General features: G+C 42.8%; 1 protein-coding gene across 1 annotated transcript in view; it reads left to right on the top strand.

Moving 5' to 3' along the window:
• FBP2 (fructose-bisphosphatase 2) overlaps positions 1-20,881 on the top strand; it is a 37,928-nt gene that overhangs the window by 6,534 nt on the left and 10,513 nt on the right. The window contains exons 3-4 of the mRNA XM_042912757.1: positions 1,324-1,416; positions 18,634-18,774. Coding sequence (XP_042768691.1) covers positions 1,324-1,416; positions 18,634-18,774 — 234 coding nt within the window. The remainder of the gene's footprint in view (positions 1-1,323; positions 1,417-18,633; positions 18,775-20,881) is intronic.

Raw genomic sequence — 20,881 nt, 5'->3', positions numbered from 1 at the left:
ATGTATGAAACATCTACCTTATACCAGGGACTGTGCAAAGCACTTTACTCTTGTTGTCTCACACAATTTAAGCTAAATCACACCTATTATTTTCAACTTTCAGTTCCCACTGTTACATGCCTCTCAATCATCTCTCCTATCTAATCTATTGTTTTCTTCCCCATTTGGCCTGATCTATACAGGTCTTAGTGCTGGTTCTTGAATATTCTATGCCTACTTCCACACCAGTTCTTTGAACATTTTCCAGCATATGCTAGATGTTCAAAAGATATCTGTTGAATGAATGCATGAATGATTGAATGGGTTCAGTTGAATTATCCACAGGGAGAATGGGAAATTTCCAAACTTATGGATTATCCCATTTTTTAGCCCATCTCCACCCCCAGTGAGAGAGGGGAAAAAAAAATAGCTTAAGCTAGGGCATTAAGTCACCAGAAAGTCAGGGAAAAGTAATTTTAGTGGTGGGAGAAATGACTTCCATCTTACTTGATGTTATATTACCAGTATTTAATTAGCCTAATTAGCCAGGAAACTCTGGTCCCCATCACTAAAGCTCTCCCAGAACCTTGCACATAGGAGGCCTGTAAAAAGTATCTGATGATTTCTTCCCGTGGAATGTTGGCTGGAGCAGACTGTGACAGCGGTGTGGGTGGGCTGGAAAGATCCAGATCTGTCTTCTGGCCTTCACACAGGACAGGTGGGTTGGATGCAGCAAAACCTGGGACAGTATTTTTATTCTCCTGACGTATGTATACATGCCAGCTCTCTTAATAAGACAGATCCAGAGGCCCTGGGACATTGTTCTGAGATTTTCTGAAGTCTTTTGGCAAAACTGCTCCCCAGTGAGAAAAGCCTGTCTGCATAGAGGTTCAGAAAGAATCATGAATAAATCCATAACTGACTTTACTGACTTTACTGTGGATATGGGTAGAGCTCGCGCAGGTTTATCTTCAGCTCCTCTATCTCTTCCCGGCCAGGTGCCAGTTTCAGACATGGTTTCCTCTCACACCCTCCACTGCTATGAGGCCCCCATGGGCCCACCCTGGAGGGAAGGGCAGAGCCAGAGGAGGCACGGAGGTGGATGGGATTTCCGCCGCCCCATGTGGGCATCGACTCATCTGTCTATGGGCACGTTGGCCCTGAGCTCAGGATTCATAGATGCTGACACACTTTGCCCTCCTTAAGTAATTGCAGTTTTTGGTAAGGATATCCCTTTGCTCTGGGTCACTTTTGATGTAGTGGTACCGACCATGCACTGCCACTTCACAGAGTGTATTGGTTGGAAGGGCACCAATCAGGTGGTTCTTCTCTCTGTGCATTTAGGGGAAGTACGTGGTCTGCTTTGACCCACTGGATGGATCTTCTAACATCGACTGCCTGGCCTCCATTGGAACCATCTTTGCCATCTACAGAAAGGTGAGTCTGATCTTTAATGCCTTTTCCCTCTTGGTGGCTTCTGGAAGGTTCCTGGCCTGGGAGCCACAAGTTTGGAGTTCTAGCCTCTATCTTCCCACTGACCAGACCCACCATTGTAAGCAAACCATAACTCACTCTGGCCTCGGGCTCCTCATTGGAAGAGCTGATACGGTAATTTTCCATCTGCCTTCTTCACTGCATGGGTGGGAAGGTAAAATAAGAGGACAGATGAGTCTTGGTTTTAAGAAAATGGGAGTGGCACAAATATCAGATAGAGTATTAGGTTCCAGGTGGCATTTGAGGACTCTTCTGTTTCTTCTTTATGTTTCTCAAATCTTATTGCATTAGTTTTCTATTGCTGCTGTAATAACCACACATTTGGAGGCTTAAAATAACCCCCATTTAGTATATACCATTCTGTAGGTCAGAAGTCTGAAAGGCATGACTGAGTTCTCTGCTCAGGGTCTCATAAGGCCAAAATCTGGGTGTCAGCCAGTCTGGCTTCCTATCGAAAGGCTGGGGGGTGGGGAATTAGCTTCCAGGCTCTTTTAGGTTGTTGGCAGAATTCAGTTCCATTCTGCTGTAGGATGGAGGTCCTTGGTTTTTGTTTTTTTTTTTTTTTTCTTTTTCTGGCTGATACTGGGGTCATTCTCAGCTTCTAGAGGCTTCCTATATTCCCGGGCTTGTGCTTCCTTTCTCCTCCAAGGCAGTGAAGGCAGGCCAAGTCTTGCTCAGGCTTCTAATCTCTCTGATATCCCCACTTTGCCTTGTCTCCCCTGTCCTCAGCCACAGAAAGTTCTCTGCTTTTAAGGGCTCATTTGATTAGATTGGGCCCATCTGGAAAATCCACAATGATAACTCTCTATTTTAAATTAGTGACCCTAATTGCATCTGCAAAGTCCCTTGTGCCATGTAATGCAACCTAGTCACAGACTCTGGGCATTAGGACCTGTTTGGGGCCATTTCGCGTATACACCACATACCTGCCAACAGAGGATCTTATGGGTGGGTTGGTGACCACCCAGTATTACCAGAAACTTCATGTCACACAACATAGTCCACAGTATATCTCAGTTTGAGATCAGTCCTCACTCTAATCAGAATGGCTGAGCCTTTTCCCCAGGGGGGCTGTCAGGCCGAAGGGACACTACAGGCTCTGGATGGTCTTAAGGATTGTTCGGTTGGGTAATCTGCCCTCTGGGCTGGTCTTAGAGGCCCATACCTCTGGCTCCACAGCACACATTCTTTCTACTAAACTATGATCAAACACACACAGGCATCACTGATTTCTATGCTACCAATTTGGCACTAATCATGTAATGTGTATGTAATTAACTTTCTATGAGTGTTTTCCTTCATGCTCTTAGATTATAAATGTGGGGGAGGATTGGGTACATCCCATGTCGCCCAGTGTGTTGTCTGTAGATATTGATATTGCAAGATTATTTGTGCTTGGCTGACGGTTGTCCAAAGAAAGAGGCCAGAATTTGATTTTCAGGGGCAAAAGCTTAGCAGAAACCTAACCTTAGCAGAATATGTGAATTAGCCTAAACTTTCTTTCTGTGAAGAAAATCAAGGAGCAGGATGGGGGCTCTGTTACTTCTGTTTTGGAGAACCAAATGTAAGCCAAGCCAGCCCAGGCTAGAATATTCTGAGAATGTTTCCCAATTGGTGTTTCTCTCTGTCTCTCTCTCTCTCTCTCTGTCTCTCTCTTTTTCTTGTGAAGAGAGAAAAGGAGAATTTTGCTGAGGGAGCAGGAGAAAATGACCCAAGACACTTTCTCTGGTGTTTGAGAAAGTGAAAGACTAATATGATATTTGAAGGTTAAGCCAAAATGAGATAGGTGTATAAAGGAACGTTACTTCTCTTTTTGAAGTATAGCTTGGAAATAAAAATAAAGAGATAGGTGGTATGATCTTTATGAGATTCTGAAAAAAGACACCAGTTGTATCTTTGAGGTAGCTTTCAACATTGGCTTTTTCATTGTGGCCAATACTGTTGACTGTTGAGCATGAGTCAGGAACTCTTCTGCCCACCTACAAGCACAGTGCTCCTGGGTCACTCATCACCTCAGCCCATGAGGCAGGTGCACACACTGCTACCATTTTTTTTTTTACATTTTTTTTTTTTTACTAGGGAACAAATTGAAGCACAGAGAAGTTAAGTAACTCAACTAAAATCACCAGTTGGTACGTGAAGGACAAGAATTCAAACAGGCTCTCCAACTCTGCCATCATGGCTCTTAATAGCTCCTTGCCCCCACTCCCAATTTTACTGAGATCTGATTGATGTATAGCATTGTATTAGAATAGGTGAACAACATAATGATTTGATATATATAATATATGTATATTGAAATGATAACCACAGTAAGTTTGATGAACATCAATCACCCTAGTTAAACAAAATTTTTGTCTGGTGATGAGAGCTTTTAAGATCTACTCTCATAGCAACTTTCAAGCATACAATCAGTATTGTTAACTATAGTCGCCACACTGTACATTACATCCTTAGGATTTATTCATCTATTTACTGGAAGTTTGTACCCTTTGACCACCTTCACTCATTTCCCCCTCATCCTTCCACCCCTGCTTCTGGCAACTACCAATATGTTTCTAGAAAATAACATAGGACAGATTCTGGAAGGACCGGAAGAGGCTGGCTGGTTCTCCCGAGGTCCGGGGTGTTCAGGAAACGCCCATGCTGGCGGCATCCCGAGGTCGCCTGGAATTCCAGATGTTTTTAAGATCACTTCAAAAGTATCAAGCTCAGAGGTTCCGGAAGATGGCGGCGTAGGAGGACGCGGGGCTCACAGCGCGTCCTGCCGATCACTTAGATTCCACCTACACCTGCCTAAAGAACCCAGAAAACCGCCAGAGGATTAGCAGAAGGGAGTCTCAGGAGTCAAGCGCAGACTAGAGGCCCACGGAAGAGGGTAGGAAGGGCGGCGAGGCGGTGCGCGCTCCACGGACCGGCGGGAGGGAGCCGGGGCGGAGGGGCGGCTCCCCGGCCAAGCAGAGCCCCCGAGTCTGGCTGGCAAAAGCGGAGGGGCCGGACAGACTGTGTTCCGACAGCAAGCGCGACTTAGCGTCTGGGAGGTCATAAGTTAACAGCTCTGCTCGGAAAGCGGGAAGGCTGGAGGACAAAGGGAGGGAGAGCTGCTGAGCCCCCGGAGGGCAGAGCTCAGCTTGGCGGGGAACAAAGGCGCTCGCCAGCGCCATCTCCCCCGCCCATCCCCCAGCCAAAATCCCAAAGGGAACCAGTTCCTGCCAGGGAACTTGCTCGCGCAGCGCAAACACCCAACTCTGTGCTTCTGCGGAGCCAAACCTCCGGCAGCGGATCTGACTCCCTCCCGCTGCCACAGGGCCCCTCCTGAAGTGGATCACCTAAGGAGAAGCGAGCTAAGCCTGCCCCTCCAGCCCCCGTGCACCTTGCCTACCCACCCCAGCTAATACGCCAGATCCCCAGCACCACAAGCCTGGCAGTGTGCAAGTAGCCCAGACGGGCCACGCCACCCCACAGTGAATCCCGCCCCTAGGAGAGGGGAAGAGAAGGCACACACCAGTCTGACTGTGGCCCCAGCAGTGGGCTGGGGGCAGACATCGGGTCGGACTGCGGCCCCGCCCACTAACTCCAGTTATACACCACAGCACAGGGGAAGTGCCCTGCAGGTCCTCACCACTCCAGGGGCTCTCCAAAATGACCAAACGGAAGAATTCCCCTCAGAAGAATCTCCAGGAAATAACAACAGCTAATGAACTGATCAAAAAGGATTTAAATAATATAACAGAAAGTGAATTTAGAATAATAGTCATAAAATTAATCGCTGGGCTTGAAAACAGTATACAGGACAGCAGAGAATCTCTTGCCACAGAGATCAAGGGACTAAGGAACAGTCACGAGGAGCTGAAAAACGCTTTAAACGAAATGCAAAACAAAATGGAAACCACGACGGCTCGGCTTGAAGAGGCAGAGGAGAGAATAGGTGAACTAGAAGATAAAGTTATGGAAAAAGAGGAAGCTGAAAGAAAGAGAGATAAAAAAATCCAGGAGTATGAGGGGAAAATTAGAGAACTAAGTGATACACTAAAAAGAAATAATATACGCATAATTGGTATCCCAGAGGAGGAAGAGAGAGGGAAAGGTGCTGAAGGGGTACTTGAAGAAATTATAGCTGAGAACTTCCCTGAACTGGGGAAGGAAAAAGGCATTGAAATCCAAGAGGCACAGAGAACTCCCTTCAGACGTAACTTGAATCGATCTTCTGCACGACATATCATAGTGAAACTGGCAAAATACAAGGATAAAGAGAAAATTCTGAAAGCAGCAAGGGATAAACGTGCCCTCACATATAAAGGGAGACCTATAAGACTCGTGACTGATCTCTCCTTTGAAACTTGGCAGGCCAGAAAGGCTTGGCACGATATCTACAGTGTGCTAAACAGAAAAAATATGCAGCCGAGAATCCTTTATCCAGCAAGTCTGTCATTTAGAATAGAAGGAGAGATAAAGGTCTTCCCAAACAAACAAAAACTGAAGGAATTTGTCACCACGAAACCAGCCCTACAAGAGATCCTAAGGGGGATCCTGTGAGACAAAGTACCAGAGACATCACTACAAGCATAAAACATACAGCCATCACAATGACTCTAAACCCATATCTTTCTATAATAACACTGAATGTAAATGGATTAAATGCGCCAACTAAAAGACATAGGGTATCAGAATGGATAAAAAAACAAGACCCATCTATTTGCTGTCTACAAGAGACTCATTTTAGATCTGAGGACACCTTTAGATTGAGAGTGAGGGGATGGAGAACTACTTATCATGCTCCTGGAAGCCAAAAGAAAGCTGGAGTAGCCATACTTATATCAGACAAACTAGACTTTAAATTAAAGGCTGTAACAAGAGATGAAGAAGGGCATTATATAATAATCACAGGGTCTATCCATCAGGAAGAGCTAACTATTATAAATGTCTATGCGCCAAATACCGGAGCCCCCAGGTATATAAAACAATTACTCATAAACATAAGCAACCTTATTGATAAGAATGTGGTCATTGCAGGGGACTTTAACACCCCACTTACAGAAATGGATAGATCATCTAGACACACAGTCAATAAAGAAACAAGGGCCCTGAATGATACATTGGATCAGATGGACTTGACAGATATATTTAGAACTCTGCATCCCAAAGCAACAGAATATACTTTCTTCTCGAGTGCACATGGAACATTCTCCAAGATAGATCATATACTGGGTCACAAAACAGCCCTTCATAAGTTTACAAGAATTGAAATTATACCATGCATACTTTCAGACCACAATGCTATGAAGCTTGAAATCAACCACAGGAAAAAGTCTGGAAAACCTCCAAAAGCATGGAGGTTAAAGAACACCCTACTAACGAATGAGTGGGTCAACCAGGCAATTAGAGAAGAAATTAAAAAATATATGGAAACAAACGAAAATGAAAATACAACAATCCAAACGCTTTGGGATGCAGCGAAGGCAGTCCTGAGAGGAAAATACATTGCAATCCAGGCCTATCTCAAGAAACAAGAAAAATCCCAAATACAAAATCTAACAGCACACCTAAAGGAAATAGAAGCAGAACAGCAAAGGCAGCCTAAACCCAGCAGAAGAAGAGAAATCATAAAGATCAGAGCAGAAATAAACAATATAGAATCTAAAAAAACTGTAGAGCAGATCAACGAAACCAAGAGTTGGTTTTTTGAAAAAATAAACAAAATTGACAAACCTCTAGCCAGGCTTCTCAAAAAGAAAAGGGAGATGACCCAAATAGATAAAATCATGAATGAAAATGGAATGATTACAACCAATCCCTCAGAGATACAAACAATTATCAGGGAATACTATGAAAAATTATATGCCAACAAATTGGACAACCTGGAAGAAATGGACAAATTTCTAAACACCCACACTCTTCCAAAACTCAATCAGGAGGAAATAGAAAGCTTGAACAGACCCATAACCAGAGAAGAAATTGAATCGGTTATCAAAAATCTCCCAACAAATAAGAGTCCAGGACCAGATGGCTTCCCAGGGGAGTTCTACCAGACATTTAAAGCAGAGATAATACCTATCCTTCTCAAGCTATTCCAAGAAATAGAAAGGGAAGGAAAACTTCCAGACTCATTCTATGAAGCCAGTATTACTTTGATTCCTAAACCAGACAGAGACCCAGTAAAAAAAGAGAACTACAGGCCAATATCCCTGATGAATATGGATGCAAAAATTCTCAATAAGATACTAGCAAATCGAATTCAACAGCATATAAAAAGAATTATTCAACATGATCAAGTGGGATTCATTCCTGGGATGCAGGGTTGGTTCAACATTTGCAAATCGATCAACGTGATACATCACATTAACAAAAAAAAAGAGAAGAACCATATGATCCTGTCAATCGATGCAGAAAAGGCCTTTGACAAAATCCAGCACCCTTTCTTAATAAAAACCCTTGAGAAAGTCGGGATAGAAGGAACATACTTAAAGATCATAAAGGCCATTTATGAAAAGCCCACAGCTAACATCATCCTCAACGGGGAAAAACTGAGAGCTTTTTCCCTGAGATCAGGAACACGACAGGGATGCCCACTCTCACCGCTGTTGTTTAATATAGTGCTGGAAGTTCTAACATCAGCAATCAGACAACAAAAGGAAATCAAAGGCATCAAAATTGGCAAAGATGAAGTCAAGCTTTCGCTTTTTGCAGATGACATGATATTATACATGGAAAATCCGATAGACTCCACCAAAAGTCTGCTAGAACTGATACATGAATTCAGCAAAGTTGCAGGATACAAAATCAATGTGCAGAAATCAGTTGCATTCTTATACACTAACAATGAAGCAACAGAAAGACAAATGAAGAAACTGATCCCATTCACAATTGCACCAAGAAGCATAAAATACCTAGGAATAAATCTAACCAAAGATGTAAAAGATCTGTATGCTGAAAACTATAGAAAGCTTATGCAGGTAATTGAAGAAGATATAAAGAAATGGAAAGACATTCCCTGCTCATGGATTGGAAGAATAAATATTGTCAAAATGTCAATACTACCCAAAGCTATCTACACATTCAATGCAATCCCAATCAAAATTGCACCAGCATTCTTCTCGAAACTAGAACAAGCAATCCTAAAATTCATATGGAACCACAAAAGGCCCCGAATAGCCAAAGTAATTTTGAAGAAGAAGACCAAAGCAGGAGGCATCACAATCCCAGACTTTAGCCTCTACTACAAAGCTGTCATCATCAAGACAGCATGGTATTGGCATAAAAACAGACACATAGACCAATGGAATAGAATAGAAACCCCAGAACTAGACCCACAAACATATGGCCAACTCATCTTTGACAAAGCAGGAAAGAACATCCAATGGAAAAAAGACAGTCTCTTTAACAAATGGTGCTGGGAGAACTGGACAGCAACATGCAGAAGGTTGAAACTAGACCACTTTCTCACACCATTCACAAAAATAAACTCAAAATGGATAAAGGACCTGAATGTGAGACAGGAAACCATCAAAACCTTAGAGGAGAAAGCAGGAAAAGACCTCTCTGACCTCAGCCGTAGCAATCTCTTACTCGGCACATCCCCAAAGGCAAGGGAATTAAAAGCAAAAGTGAATTACTGGGACCTTATGAAGATCAAAAGCTTCTGCACAGCAAAGGAAACAACCAACAAAACTAAAAGGCAACCAACGGAATGGGAAAAGATATTTGCAAATGACACATCGGACAAAGGGCTAGTATCCAAAATCTATAAAGAGCTCATCAAACTCCACACCCGAAAAACAAATAACCCAGTGAAGAAATGGGCAGAAAACATGAATAGACACTTCTCTAAAGAAGACATCCGGATGGCCAACAGGCACATGAAAAGATGTTCAACGTCGCTCCTTATCAGGGAAATACAAATCAAAACCACACTCAGATACCACCTCATGCCAGTCAGAGTGGCCAAAATGAAGAAATCAGGAGACTATAGATGCTGGAGAGGATGTGGAGAAACAGGAACCCTCTTGCACTGTTGGTGGGAATGCAAATTGGTGCAGCCGCTCTGGAAAGCAGTGTGGAGGTTCCTCAGAAAATTAAAAATAGACCTACCCTATGACCCAGAATAGCACTGCTAGGAATTTATCCAAGGGATACAGGAGTACTGATGCATAGGGGCACTTGTACCCCAATGTTTATAGCAGCACTCTCAACAATAGCTAAATTATGGAAAGAGCCTAAATGTCCATCAACTGATGAATGGATAAAGAAATTGTGGTTTATATACACAATGGAATACTACGTGGCAATGAGAAAAAATGAAATATGGCCTTTTGTAGCAACATGGATGGAACTGGAGAGTGTGATGCTAAGTGAAATAAGCCATACAGAGAAAGACAGATACCATATGGTTTCACTCTTATGTGGATCCTGAGAAACGAAACAGAAACCCATGGGGGAGGGGAAGGAAAAAAAAAAAAAAAAGAGGTTAGAGTGGGAGAGAGCCAAAGCATAAGAGACTGTTAAAAACTGAGAACAAACTGAGGGTTGATGGGGGGTGGGAGGGAGGGCAGGGTGGGTGATGGGTATTGAGGAGGGCACCTTTTGGGATGAGCACTGGGTGTTGTATGGAAACCAATTTGACAGTAAATTTCATATATTAAAAAATAAAAATAAAATTAAAAAAAAAAAAAAAGAAAATAACATAGGACAATATCTTCCTGACTTTGGGGAAGGTAAATATTTCTTAAATAGGACACAGAAAGCACTAACCATGAAAAAAAAGGCTAATAAACTGTAGTTCATTAAGATTAAGAACTTTCATTCATCATAAGACAAGATAAGTGAAAAGACTGGGAGAAAAGATTTTCAATACATATTTCCAACAAGGAACGCCTATGCAGAATAAATCAAGGACTTCTACAAATCAATAAAAAAATACCATCAGTATAATCAAAGGGATGGGCAAAAGCTTGAATAAGCACTTCACTAAAGAGATATTTTCCACACAACTGGTTAATAAGCACAAGGAAGATGCTCAAAGTCGTTAGTCATCTGGGAAATGGATGTTAAACAATGAGACATCATTCATCCCCACAAGAATGGCTCAAATGAAAAATGTATACCAAGTGTTGATGAAGAAACTGGAATTGTACATTGTTGATGGCAGTAAAAAGTAATACAAATACTTTGGAAAGGTTGGCATGGCACCTGTGATGATAAACATGTAGTAATACATTGTGGCCCAGCAAGTCTACTGCTGGTACTCACCTAGGATAAGCGAGCACTTGTGACTGCCCAAAGACATGCACAAATTATTCATAGTAGCCCCTAACTAGAAAACAAAGCCCAAGTGTGTATCAACATTAGAATGGATAAATAATTGTGATATATTCATATAACAGAAAACTACATAGCAATGAAAAAGAACAAGAAGTTTCTGAATGCAAAGACATAGATAAAATTGCAAAGACGTAATGTTGTGAAACATAAGCAGATGCAAAAGAACACATGCTTTGTAATTTCATTTATATGAAAACAGGCAAAGGCGATTATCCTTTTGATGTCCACATGATACCTTTGGAGGCTGTGATAATGACTGAAGAGGTATCCAGAGACTGCTAGGTTGTTGGAGATGTTCTGTAATTTTTTTTTTAATTAAAGTGTATTTATTTTGAAAGAGAGAGAGAGAGGGAGAGTGACAAGAGCAGGGGAGGGGCAGAGAGAGAGGAAGAGAGAGAGAATGCCAAGCAGGCTCTGTACTGTCAATGCAGAGCCCAATATAGGGCTCAAACCCACAAACTGTGAGATCATGACCTGAGCTGAAGTCAAGAGCCAGATGTGTAACCGACTGAGCCACCCAGGTGCCCTGGAAATATTCTGCAAGCTAATCTCAGTAGTTACATGAATATATACTACACGTATGTAAAAATTCATTGAACTGAACAATTCAGATTTGTGTGCTTTGCTATGTTTAAGTTATACCTCAACAAAAAGAAAAATAGTCTACTTTTCCATACCCTCTACCACCAACACATTGAGCCTTTGCAATTGTCACTAACTTTACTGGTAAGTTGCCATATGATGCATCCCTTCCTTTACCCGTGACAGATTTAGATATTTTATTGGGGTAGGAAGAAATAAAAAGACCCGAGAGGGGCACCTGGGTGGCTCAGTTGGTTGAGCATCCGACTTTGGCACAGGTCATGATCTCACAGTTCATGGGTTCGAGCCCCGCATCAGGCCCCCTGCAGTCAGCCTGTCAGTGCAGAGCCTGCTTTGGATCTTCTGTCCCCCTACCTCCCTGCCCTTCCCCCATTTGTGCTCTGTCTCTCAAAAAATAAATAAAACATTAAAAAAAAAAACACCTGATAAAGATAACACCAAATCATTTGCAAACTATTCTGAGATTTTCTGAGAGAAGTGTCATGGCAATAGAGATTACTAATGTGAAGTAGATTTTTGAAGTCTCAGAACCAGAAAAAAATGAGCCTTTCTTTTTTCCATGCACTAAAGTAAATTACAGATGGTTTAATGGACTTGATGGAGAGATGGGAGATGAAACTGGAGCAAAAACAGAATAATATTTGTCTGGCTTTGTTTTGATGTAGGGGAAATTCTATCTAACCATAAAGACAAGAGAAGAAAATAATGTGGGCTGTAGTTAATAATTTCAATTACTAGAAAAACTGCACTGCAAAAGAAAAGGACACTGTAAATAAAATTAAAAAGCAGATGACAATTGAGGAAAATAGGTGTAACAAATATATGGCATTAATATCTCTCATATGTAAAAAGGTATTACAATAAACAACAAGAATACAAACACCCTGAGAGAAAAATATGCAAAGATATGAAACAGGCAACTTACAAAATAAGAAATAAAAATGGACAAGAAGGCTATGAAGTTTACTTTGTTAACTATAAAAAATGGAAATTAAAACAAAAGAAGTATCATTTTTTTTCAGTCACCAAATTGGCCAAGTTGAAAAGATAGTGCTCTTTTATGTTCATGAGGTTGAATTAAAGTGAATGCTTTTTATCACTGATGGTAAAGCTATAAGTTAATGCAGTCTTTCTGAGGGGCAACTTTTCAATATATATCAAAAGTCTTTCACCCAATAATTTCATTATTTGGAATTTCTCTGGGGAAAATAATCAGGGAAACATGTATTTGTTCACTAGACTATTCATCTCAGAGTTGTTTTGATATTGAAAAAAAGGAGACATCTAAAGGATAAAAAGGGAATACTATAAACACCTCTACCTGCATAAATTGGACAAGTTAGATGAGCAATTCTTCAAAAAGCACACTCTGTAAAGAGGATGAGCGCACAAGCTACAGAATGAGAGTTTGACAAAGGACTCAAAACTCAACAGTAAAAAACTCGAAACAATCCAATTAGAACATAAAACATAAAGAGACGTGTCACCAAACAGGTGAAAAGAAGTTCCTTGGCAAAGAAGCACATAAAAGATGTTCAACATCACTAGCCATTAGGGAAATGCAAAGTAAGACCATGATGAGTCATCACTACATACCTAATAGAACCCCTGAAATAGAAAACAGTGACAATACCAACTGCTACAAGGGCATGCATTGTTAGTGGAAATGTGAAGTGACACAGCCACTCAGGAAAAGTTTGGCAGTTTTTGCATTTTTCCCAGAGAATTGAAGATTTATGTCCACACAAAAACCTGCACGTGATTGCTCATGGCAGCTTTATTTGTAATAGCCCACAGCTGAAAATAACCCAAACGTCCTACAACAGATGAATGGTTGAATAGTGATACATTCATACCATGGGGAACCACTCAGCAATAAGATGGAATAAACTATCAATACATGTAACAACTTTGATGGATCTCATGGGTTTCATGCTGAGTAAAAAATTTCAGAAGTTCACAAACTTTATGATCCCATTTATGTGATATTCTCTAAAAGGCATACTTATAGAGCTGGATCAGTGGTCGCAGGGGTTAGGGATAGCAGGGAGGGGCGGAGGGTGGGAATGACCATAAAGGGGTAGCATGAGGGAGACTTCTGTGCCTGATGGTATAGTTCTGTGTCTTTATGTGGTGTCTACACATGTGACAAGATGGCACAGAGTGGTACACAGACTTAATACCAATGCCAATTTCCTGGTTTTGATATTGTACTGTAGCAAAATATTTACAGTGCAACTATTGAAGGAAATTGGATGAAAGGTACATGGGATCTCTGTACTATCTGTGCAACTTCCAGTGAATCTTTAATTATTTTAAAATAAAAGGTTAAAATTCAGGAAAGTCTAAATTTATATAAGAGGTTGATGAAATTTGGGAATGCCTTGCAATTGCCTGTCCAGCATGCTCCTGAAAATGTATGTATGCATGCATATATATGCACATGTATTAACTTGCATGGATGTTTGCATGTGTGAATCAACTGAATGCCATAACCATGTGCCAGATTGCACCTCATGGTGGGAAAACAGGCCTGAACAAGACAACTGGCACCTGCCACCATGCAGCTTACAGTCTATTTAGGAAGGCAGACATTAAACAGCACTAATGAAGGTGTGTTGGGAGCTTCCCAGGAGAAGCACTAAGTACCTGGAAGACTAACCAAGAGGTCAGAGAAGGCCTCCATGGAAAGATGATGCTTCACCTGGGATGTGAAGGTTAACTATGAGTTCCTCAGGCAGAAGGTGTGAGGAGAAAAGATTGGGCCATGCTGGCTAGAAAGAAAGTCATATACAGATTCTTGGAGCTCAGATGCAGGGTGGTGGAATGTTCAAGAAGAGAAAAGAAGCTCGGTATTTTTGCGGTGTGGGGCCTGGGTGTGGGGTGGAGGATGGTGTTGGACAAGGCTGGTCAACCAATGGGGGACAGATCATGGAATACCTGGTAAAATGAGTTAATATCAGACGTTGAGGCAGTGGGAAGTCAATAACGTGTTTTAAGCGAGAAGTGACATGGACCAGAGTGGGGCAAGGGTGGAGTTGGGGGATCAGGAAGGAGGTAAAGGTCACTTGGGGCCAAGCGGTGATGGTAAGGATGGAGAGGAGGCCATGGAGTTGTGAAGAGTGGGTGCTAGGAGAGACTGGGCTCAGTGACTGAGTGGAGGGCATGGGGTAAGGGCAAGGAGGGTGGTCAGGGAAAGGGAGGGGCAGGTGACCCTGAGGTTTCTACTGGGCAAATGACAGCGCCATTTGCTGAGACAGGAAGCAATGGCAGAAGAGCAGGGATTTTGGGGTTGAGATGGGGCAGACAAATTCCATCTTAGATGATATTGAGTTTGGGGTATCTGTGGGATACCTGACTAGGGATATCTGGTGGGCAGGTGACTCCAAGGCTGGGCTCTCAGGGGAGATGAAGATGGAGGACTGGGAGTGTGTGTAGGGCTTTGAACTCTGGTTGTGGGTGAGATTACCGAGCAGTGTGCAGACTAAGAAGAGAGCTTTATTAGTTAGGGCTCTGGTGCAAATGGCAGGAATGGCAGGAATGGATTAGGAAACTCCAAGGTAGGAATATGGCCAGCCTCAGGGAAAGCTAGGACCAGAAAAGAGTCTCTTATCTTGCCTTCCTGCCACGTGGCCAGTTCACTTCTTCTTTCTGTGGACCAAGTTTTCTCTGCTTCTTTGGCCAATGGCAGAAGAAAGGTGCCATCCCACAGCTCCCAAGTTGACATAAACCAGAGTGTTCTAGCCCCAAATCTGGATTTCTGGGTAGACTGTGATTGGGGAAGTTTGGGTCAGGCATCTACCCCAGACCTCATTAAATTTTTCTGTCTCACAGCAATTCAGAGTCTCCACATTGGATAGGGTGGCAGTTAAGAAAGTCCATTTTGCACTGCGGAGAACCAGGAGGAGTACCTGCATTAAGGGATCAGAAGAATAGGGGATGGCAAAAACAAATGAGAACGCACAGCGAGAGAGTTCAAAAGAAGTCCATGAAAGGTTCCTGGACCCAATTCCAACATGGGGATGCCATGGGGTCCCCACATAGCATCAAGCAATTCTCAGACACCAGCAGGTGTCCAAGAAATCAACTCAATTCTGACACTATCTATCCGGAGATAGCATCAGATTCCAGGGGTTAAGGGCTCAGTCCTACAAGGCAAGCCTGTACTTCTGACCAACATGCTATAGATTGAAAGCTCCAATGACTCCCTCCACTGCCCCTGCCAGCAACTCAATTCAGATGCCAGTCGAGAGCCGAGGTTTTTCCTGTGCTTCTGACTGGTTATAAATCAGAGGTTCCCAAGACCCCCTCCTCAGGTTTGATTAATTTGCTAGAGCAGCTCACAGAACTCAGAGAAACATGTTGTTAGATCACCAGTTTATTATTAAAGGATATAACTCAGGAACAGCCAGATGGAAGAGATCCCTAGGGCAGGGTAAGCGGGAAAGGGTGCAGAACTTCCCTGTCCTTTCCAGGTACACCACTTTCCTTGTATCTCCAGATGTTTACCAATCCAGAAGTTCTTCAAACCTTGTCCTTTTCGGGTTTTATGGAGGCTTCATTACATAGGCATGGTTGATTAAATCACTGACCATTGGCAATTGATTCAATCTCCATCTCCTCACCTCTCCAGGAGGTCAGAGGGTGAAGAAGAAAGTTTCAGCCTTCTAATCATGTGATCACGTGGTTGATTCTCTGGGCAACCAGCCCTCCTCCTTAGGTGCTGTCCCAAAGTCACTCATCATCATGACAAAGACACCTTCATCACTCTTAACACTTAGGAAAGTCTGAGTGTTTTGGAAGTTGTGAGCCAGGGACTGTGGGCAAAAACCAAATATATAGGAGAAATGCATTTTGGTCATCTGAAGGAGCAAATACATATTTCTTATAAATCACAATATTGCAGTCCAGAAAAGAGGGAAGTGGACAGATGCTTAGGAGAGACCCAAGCAGGTGACAGTGGTCAAGGGACCTAAAAAGGTGACAGTAGTCAAGGGACCCAACATTGCCCAGGGGTTAGGTCAGGAGGACTGGACAGTGTGCTCCTGATAGAGTGGACAGCTGGTAGCCTGCGGTGGTAGCAGGAGAAGAAAGACAGCTACTGTAGACAGGCATTTCAGACTCCAGGATCTACATGAAGACAGAGATAGGGCAATGGCTAGAGGGAAGTTTTGGGATCTGGAATGTATTTTTTGTTATTTCTTTAGACCAGAGAGTTCTACCTGTTATTAAAAGCTAGTGAAGCCAAGGGGAAGGAGTGGTTCTCCTCCAGCCATGGGGAAGAGGCCAGAGGGCCATGGAGAGGGTGGTACCCTGTGCAGGGGCTACAGGATCACAGCTCAAAGATAGAACAGCCTCTGGTCAGGGAAAAATCAGTGGGAAGGAACCCTAGTTTCATACACAGAAAATGTGGTCCTTCTGATGGCCGAATGGAGGTGTTTTAGGAGCATCAATGGTGAAGACTAAAAGTTTTAATTAAAAACCTTTCAATTTTCTGAAAAGTCTTTAGAGCTCATTCTTTAAAGCTGTGGTTCCCAAACTATCATGTTTCAGAATCACCTGGAAGCTTGACTCTGGAGGTCCAGAGTTTCTGATTCTGTAGGCCTAGCCAGATTGGGGGAGGAGGGGGGACAAATATTTGCTCTCCTAACAAGATCCCTGGGGATACTGATGCTGCTGGTCCACTTTGAGAATCTGCTCTGGGGTCTGGTTCTCAGAATCTGTATGTGACCAGTAAATCTGGAAGTAAGGCCAATTTATTGAATATGTGTCCAAGTCAGATGGAAATGTAATTATTTGCAAAAAAAAAAAAAGTTATTTGAAAGAATGTAAGATGGGAAAAGGAAAAACTATTAAAAGGAACATGCCATTTTTAAAGAAGGGTAAGGTTTGGTAATTATAATCAAGTTGTTAGGATATTGTTTGCAACGGTCAGACTAGCCCCATGTTCTGTGACAGTGTTGAAGGATGAAGGATGCTGGCTTAGCATTGGGAGATGTGGGTCTGTCCCAGCTTTATCACTCACTGGTTTCAAGATGTTGTGTGGGTACCTCCCCTGACCTCCATCTCTTCTATTTTTAAGAAATTTTTTAAATGTTTATTTATTTTTAAAAAAATTTTTTTTTAACATTTATTTATTTTTGAGACAGAGAGAGACAGAGCATGAATGGGGGAGGGGCAGAGAGAGAGGGAGACACAGAATCGGAAGCAGGCTCCAGGCTCTGAGCCATCAGCCCAGAGCCCGACGCGGGGCTCGAACTCACGGACCGCAAGATCGTGACCTGAGCTGAAGTTGGACGCTCACCCGACTGAGCCACCCAGGCGCCCCTAAATGTTTATTTTTGAGAGAGAGAGAGAGAGAGAGAGAGAATCCGAAGCAGGCTCCAGGCTCTGAGCTATCAGCACAGAGTCCAATGCAGGGCCTAAACTTACCAACCATGAGATCATGACCTGAGCTGAAGTTGGACACTTAACCGACTGATACACCCAGATGCCCCACCAAACTCATAAGTTTTGATAAACTTGCCTTTTAGAGCATAAGGAGGTGGGGAGGGAAGGAACCTTCGAGAGGTATTGGGGAAACTGGGTTATGAAATAGAGTCTCAGCTGCAGCTCTATCCCTCCATCGAGAATATTTGTTGCTTCTTCCTTGGCATCCCCACCTGTCCTGTCTCTGAATTCTCACTCACACCTGCATTGCTGCCATGGCAAAGGGGGAGGCTTCCTGAAGAAAATGTTCCGAACTGTAGACATGGGCTCATTGTGGTGTGGGGATGGAGGTGGGGAGCAGGCAAGGACTAGGCCTTCAAGGTACAACACATGGAACAGGGAAGAGCCCTGGGCCAGGCTGCCTGGGTTTGACTCCACCTCTGAGGCTTCTTGATGTCGGGTGAGTTATCCAAACATTTAGATTCTGAGTGCTTCATCTACACAATGGAGTTGATAAAGATTTTTCCCTCTTGCTTATGACTATGAAGAGAGGCTGTGGTTTTAGCATCTTGAGTGATTTCTTGGCAGGATGCAGACGAATGTGTTCAGAAACCAGGGAGAAGTCCAAGAATGGCCTTTGCAAAATGGCTCAGGTAGAACTGTTCATTAATATGGCAGGTCATTCCCTCCAGGTGCATGTGCTTCAGCTCAAAATGCTGAGAACTGCGCTTCCTTCAGTGCCAGCGGCCTCTGGCAAAGGGTTCTGTCCAGAGACAATAACACACCGTGTTCCTCTTTTCTCTTCCGCAGACCTCAGACGACGAGCCTTCCGAAAAGGATGCTTTGCAGCCAGGTCGAAATATTGTGGCTGCGGGCTATGCCCTCTATGGCAGTGCAACCCTCGTGGCTCTTTCCACTGGGCAGGGAGTGGACCTCTTCATGCTTGACCCTGTAGGTACCCAATATGGCAGCATCAGTACTTAGGACTCCATGTGCCTCTGTGCTTTAATTCCAGTCCCCTGGGATAGTTTTCTGGTCATTCTTAATACTTGCTTTTTGGGGCCAGAGAGTCTAGTTGGTGAGCCAACACCAACATCAAAAAACGTTAAAGACTTTTGTGTAATGGAGGACATTTGAAGGGTTCTTAGGGGTCTGTCTTATCAACCCAGACCCTGTCCATAAGGAGTTTCTAATCTAAAAATGTGTTAAACCTCTTTGGCTTATGGGAATACAATGATTTAAAAAATCATAATGTTGCCAATGTCTAGACAGTAACATGGACTTTTTAGAGCAGCACCATGCAATAGAACTTTCTGTGACCATGGATATGTTCTATAATCTGTGCTGTCCAATTTGGTAGCCACTGGCCCCATGTGGCTATTGAATACTTGTAACGTGATTAGTGTGATTAAGAAACTGGGTTTTAAATTTTATTTTATTTTAATTAACTTAAGTGACTACCCTATTGGACAGCTGGGTTTGTAGGACTGCCTCTAACATACATGTTCTTCCCAATTAAGTAAAGGATGTTACTGCATTAATGGTAAAGCTCAAAATGAAAGCTGAAATGGGCAGGTCTTGAGAACCAGGAAGCAGGAGTCACAGGAATGGGCTTGCAGCTTGGCCAGTCTGGTTTGGACACTACCTCTGATTCTGTGTCTTTCACTCCAGGTTCACTTGCCAGGGAGGAGAATTTAATTTGCCAAGATAAGTCAAATGCATGAACTGAGCTAGAGGAGGCTCAGTCTAGTCTTCCTAGATTGGCATCCACTGAGGAGAGTTAGTTCTTCAAAGGGAGTCAGGCTGCTTTTAGGAAGTATTACTCCACACTGGGCTGTTCCAAAGCAACAAATGTCCACAGCAAGTTATTAAATTTAATGAACTAAAAACCACCAAGAACTTGCCTCTAATAAAAAGAAGTTGGGTTTACTGAACAAGGGAGGATGTGTTCTAGAGGAACTGTAGAGTGTTGTGGTAGGAGGGAGTTGGGATGGACTTAACTATATAGCAAGTGGGCTTTTGCTTGATCTCAGGAGGATTCAAGAAAGAGAGGGTTAGTTCTGGTTTGGGAGTTGTCTAGAAGTGGGCACAATTAATGATTGTATATCAATAATTTTTATCTAGGAGGTGGGAAGATTAAAGTGAGGGTAGAGATTCATTGGGAAAGAAGCAATCATCACATACAGAAGAGAGGGATGCTTAGTTACTTTTGTGGCTGTTGAGTATTCTTATCATTGTCTTATTTCAGACATGGTCAACATGGTCTTGCCTCTTTATACTCTTGGAATGTAAATTCCTATGTTTATTAGGAACCTTCTAGTCTAGCTGCCAGCTGTGAGCTGTCATCGTGGGGGATTTTCACTTTCTTAGTCTTTGAAGTTCATTAAAGCTGATTACATTTCCAAGCCTGGTTTTCCTCTTAGTGACTTAGAGAGATATCTAGCCTTTCAAAGTGATACCTGCAACCACCTAATCACATCCATAAGTACTCAGATAAACAGGTACCTGAGGGATGTCCTTATAATACCAGCACTCAGATAAAGGGGTACACTGGGGATATCCTGCAGAGCAACCACAGTGGGGGCACTGCCACATTTTTATTAATGATTCTGAAGATTTTAAAAATTTTTATCCATTTTACTCCTTATGCCAAGTGAATACAGTTTCTGATGGAAGGGATTTCCTCCTTAACTTGTGTAAGAGTCACTGGGATATCAGGAACTTTTAATGGTTTCTAAGACTGAGTCATTTACATAAATGGACCACACATTGGTAGGGGAACTGCATCGCCCACCCTTATGACAAATCCAATCCGTGAAACTTCTTCCTCTCATTGTCTATGGCCCAAAACTCCCTTGAAACATTAGGAATTAACTGGGGATGAGAACTTGGGGGATAAATACTGCAAGCTTCCCTATAAATGAGTAACTGGGCAGGCAGTGAACATTACCAAGGAACCGTTCCTGCTTTCCTTTGAATTATTTCATCTCTTGCTGGTGGAGCTATGGAAGGATGTGGCACCCCTGGGTTCCTCCAGCAGTCCCACATTTTCTGATGC

This window comes from Panthera leo, chromosome D4 (assembly GCF_018350215.1).
Source record: "Panthera leo isolate Ple1 chromosome D4, P.leo_Ple1_pat1.1, whole genome shotgun sequence".
NCBI lineage: Eukaryota > Metazoa > Chordata > Mammalia > Carnivora > Felidae > Panthera > Panthera leo.
Note: the sequence above shows the minus strand (reverse complement) of the source record. Positions and strands in the feature narration are given on the sequence as shown.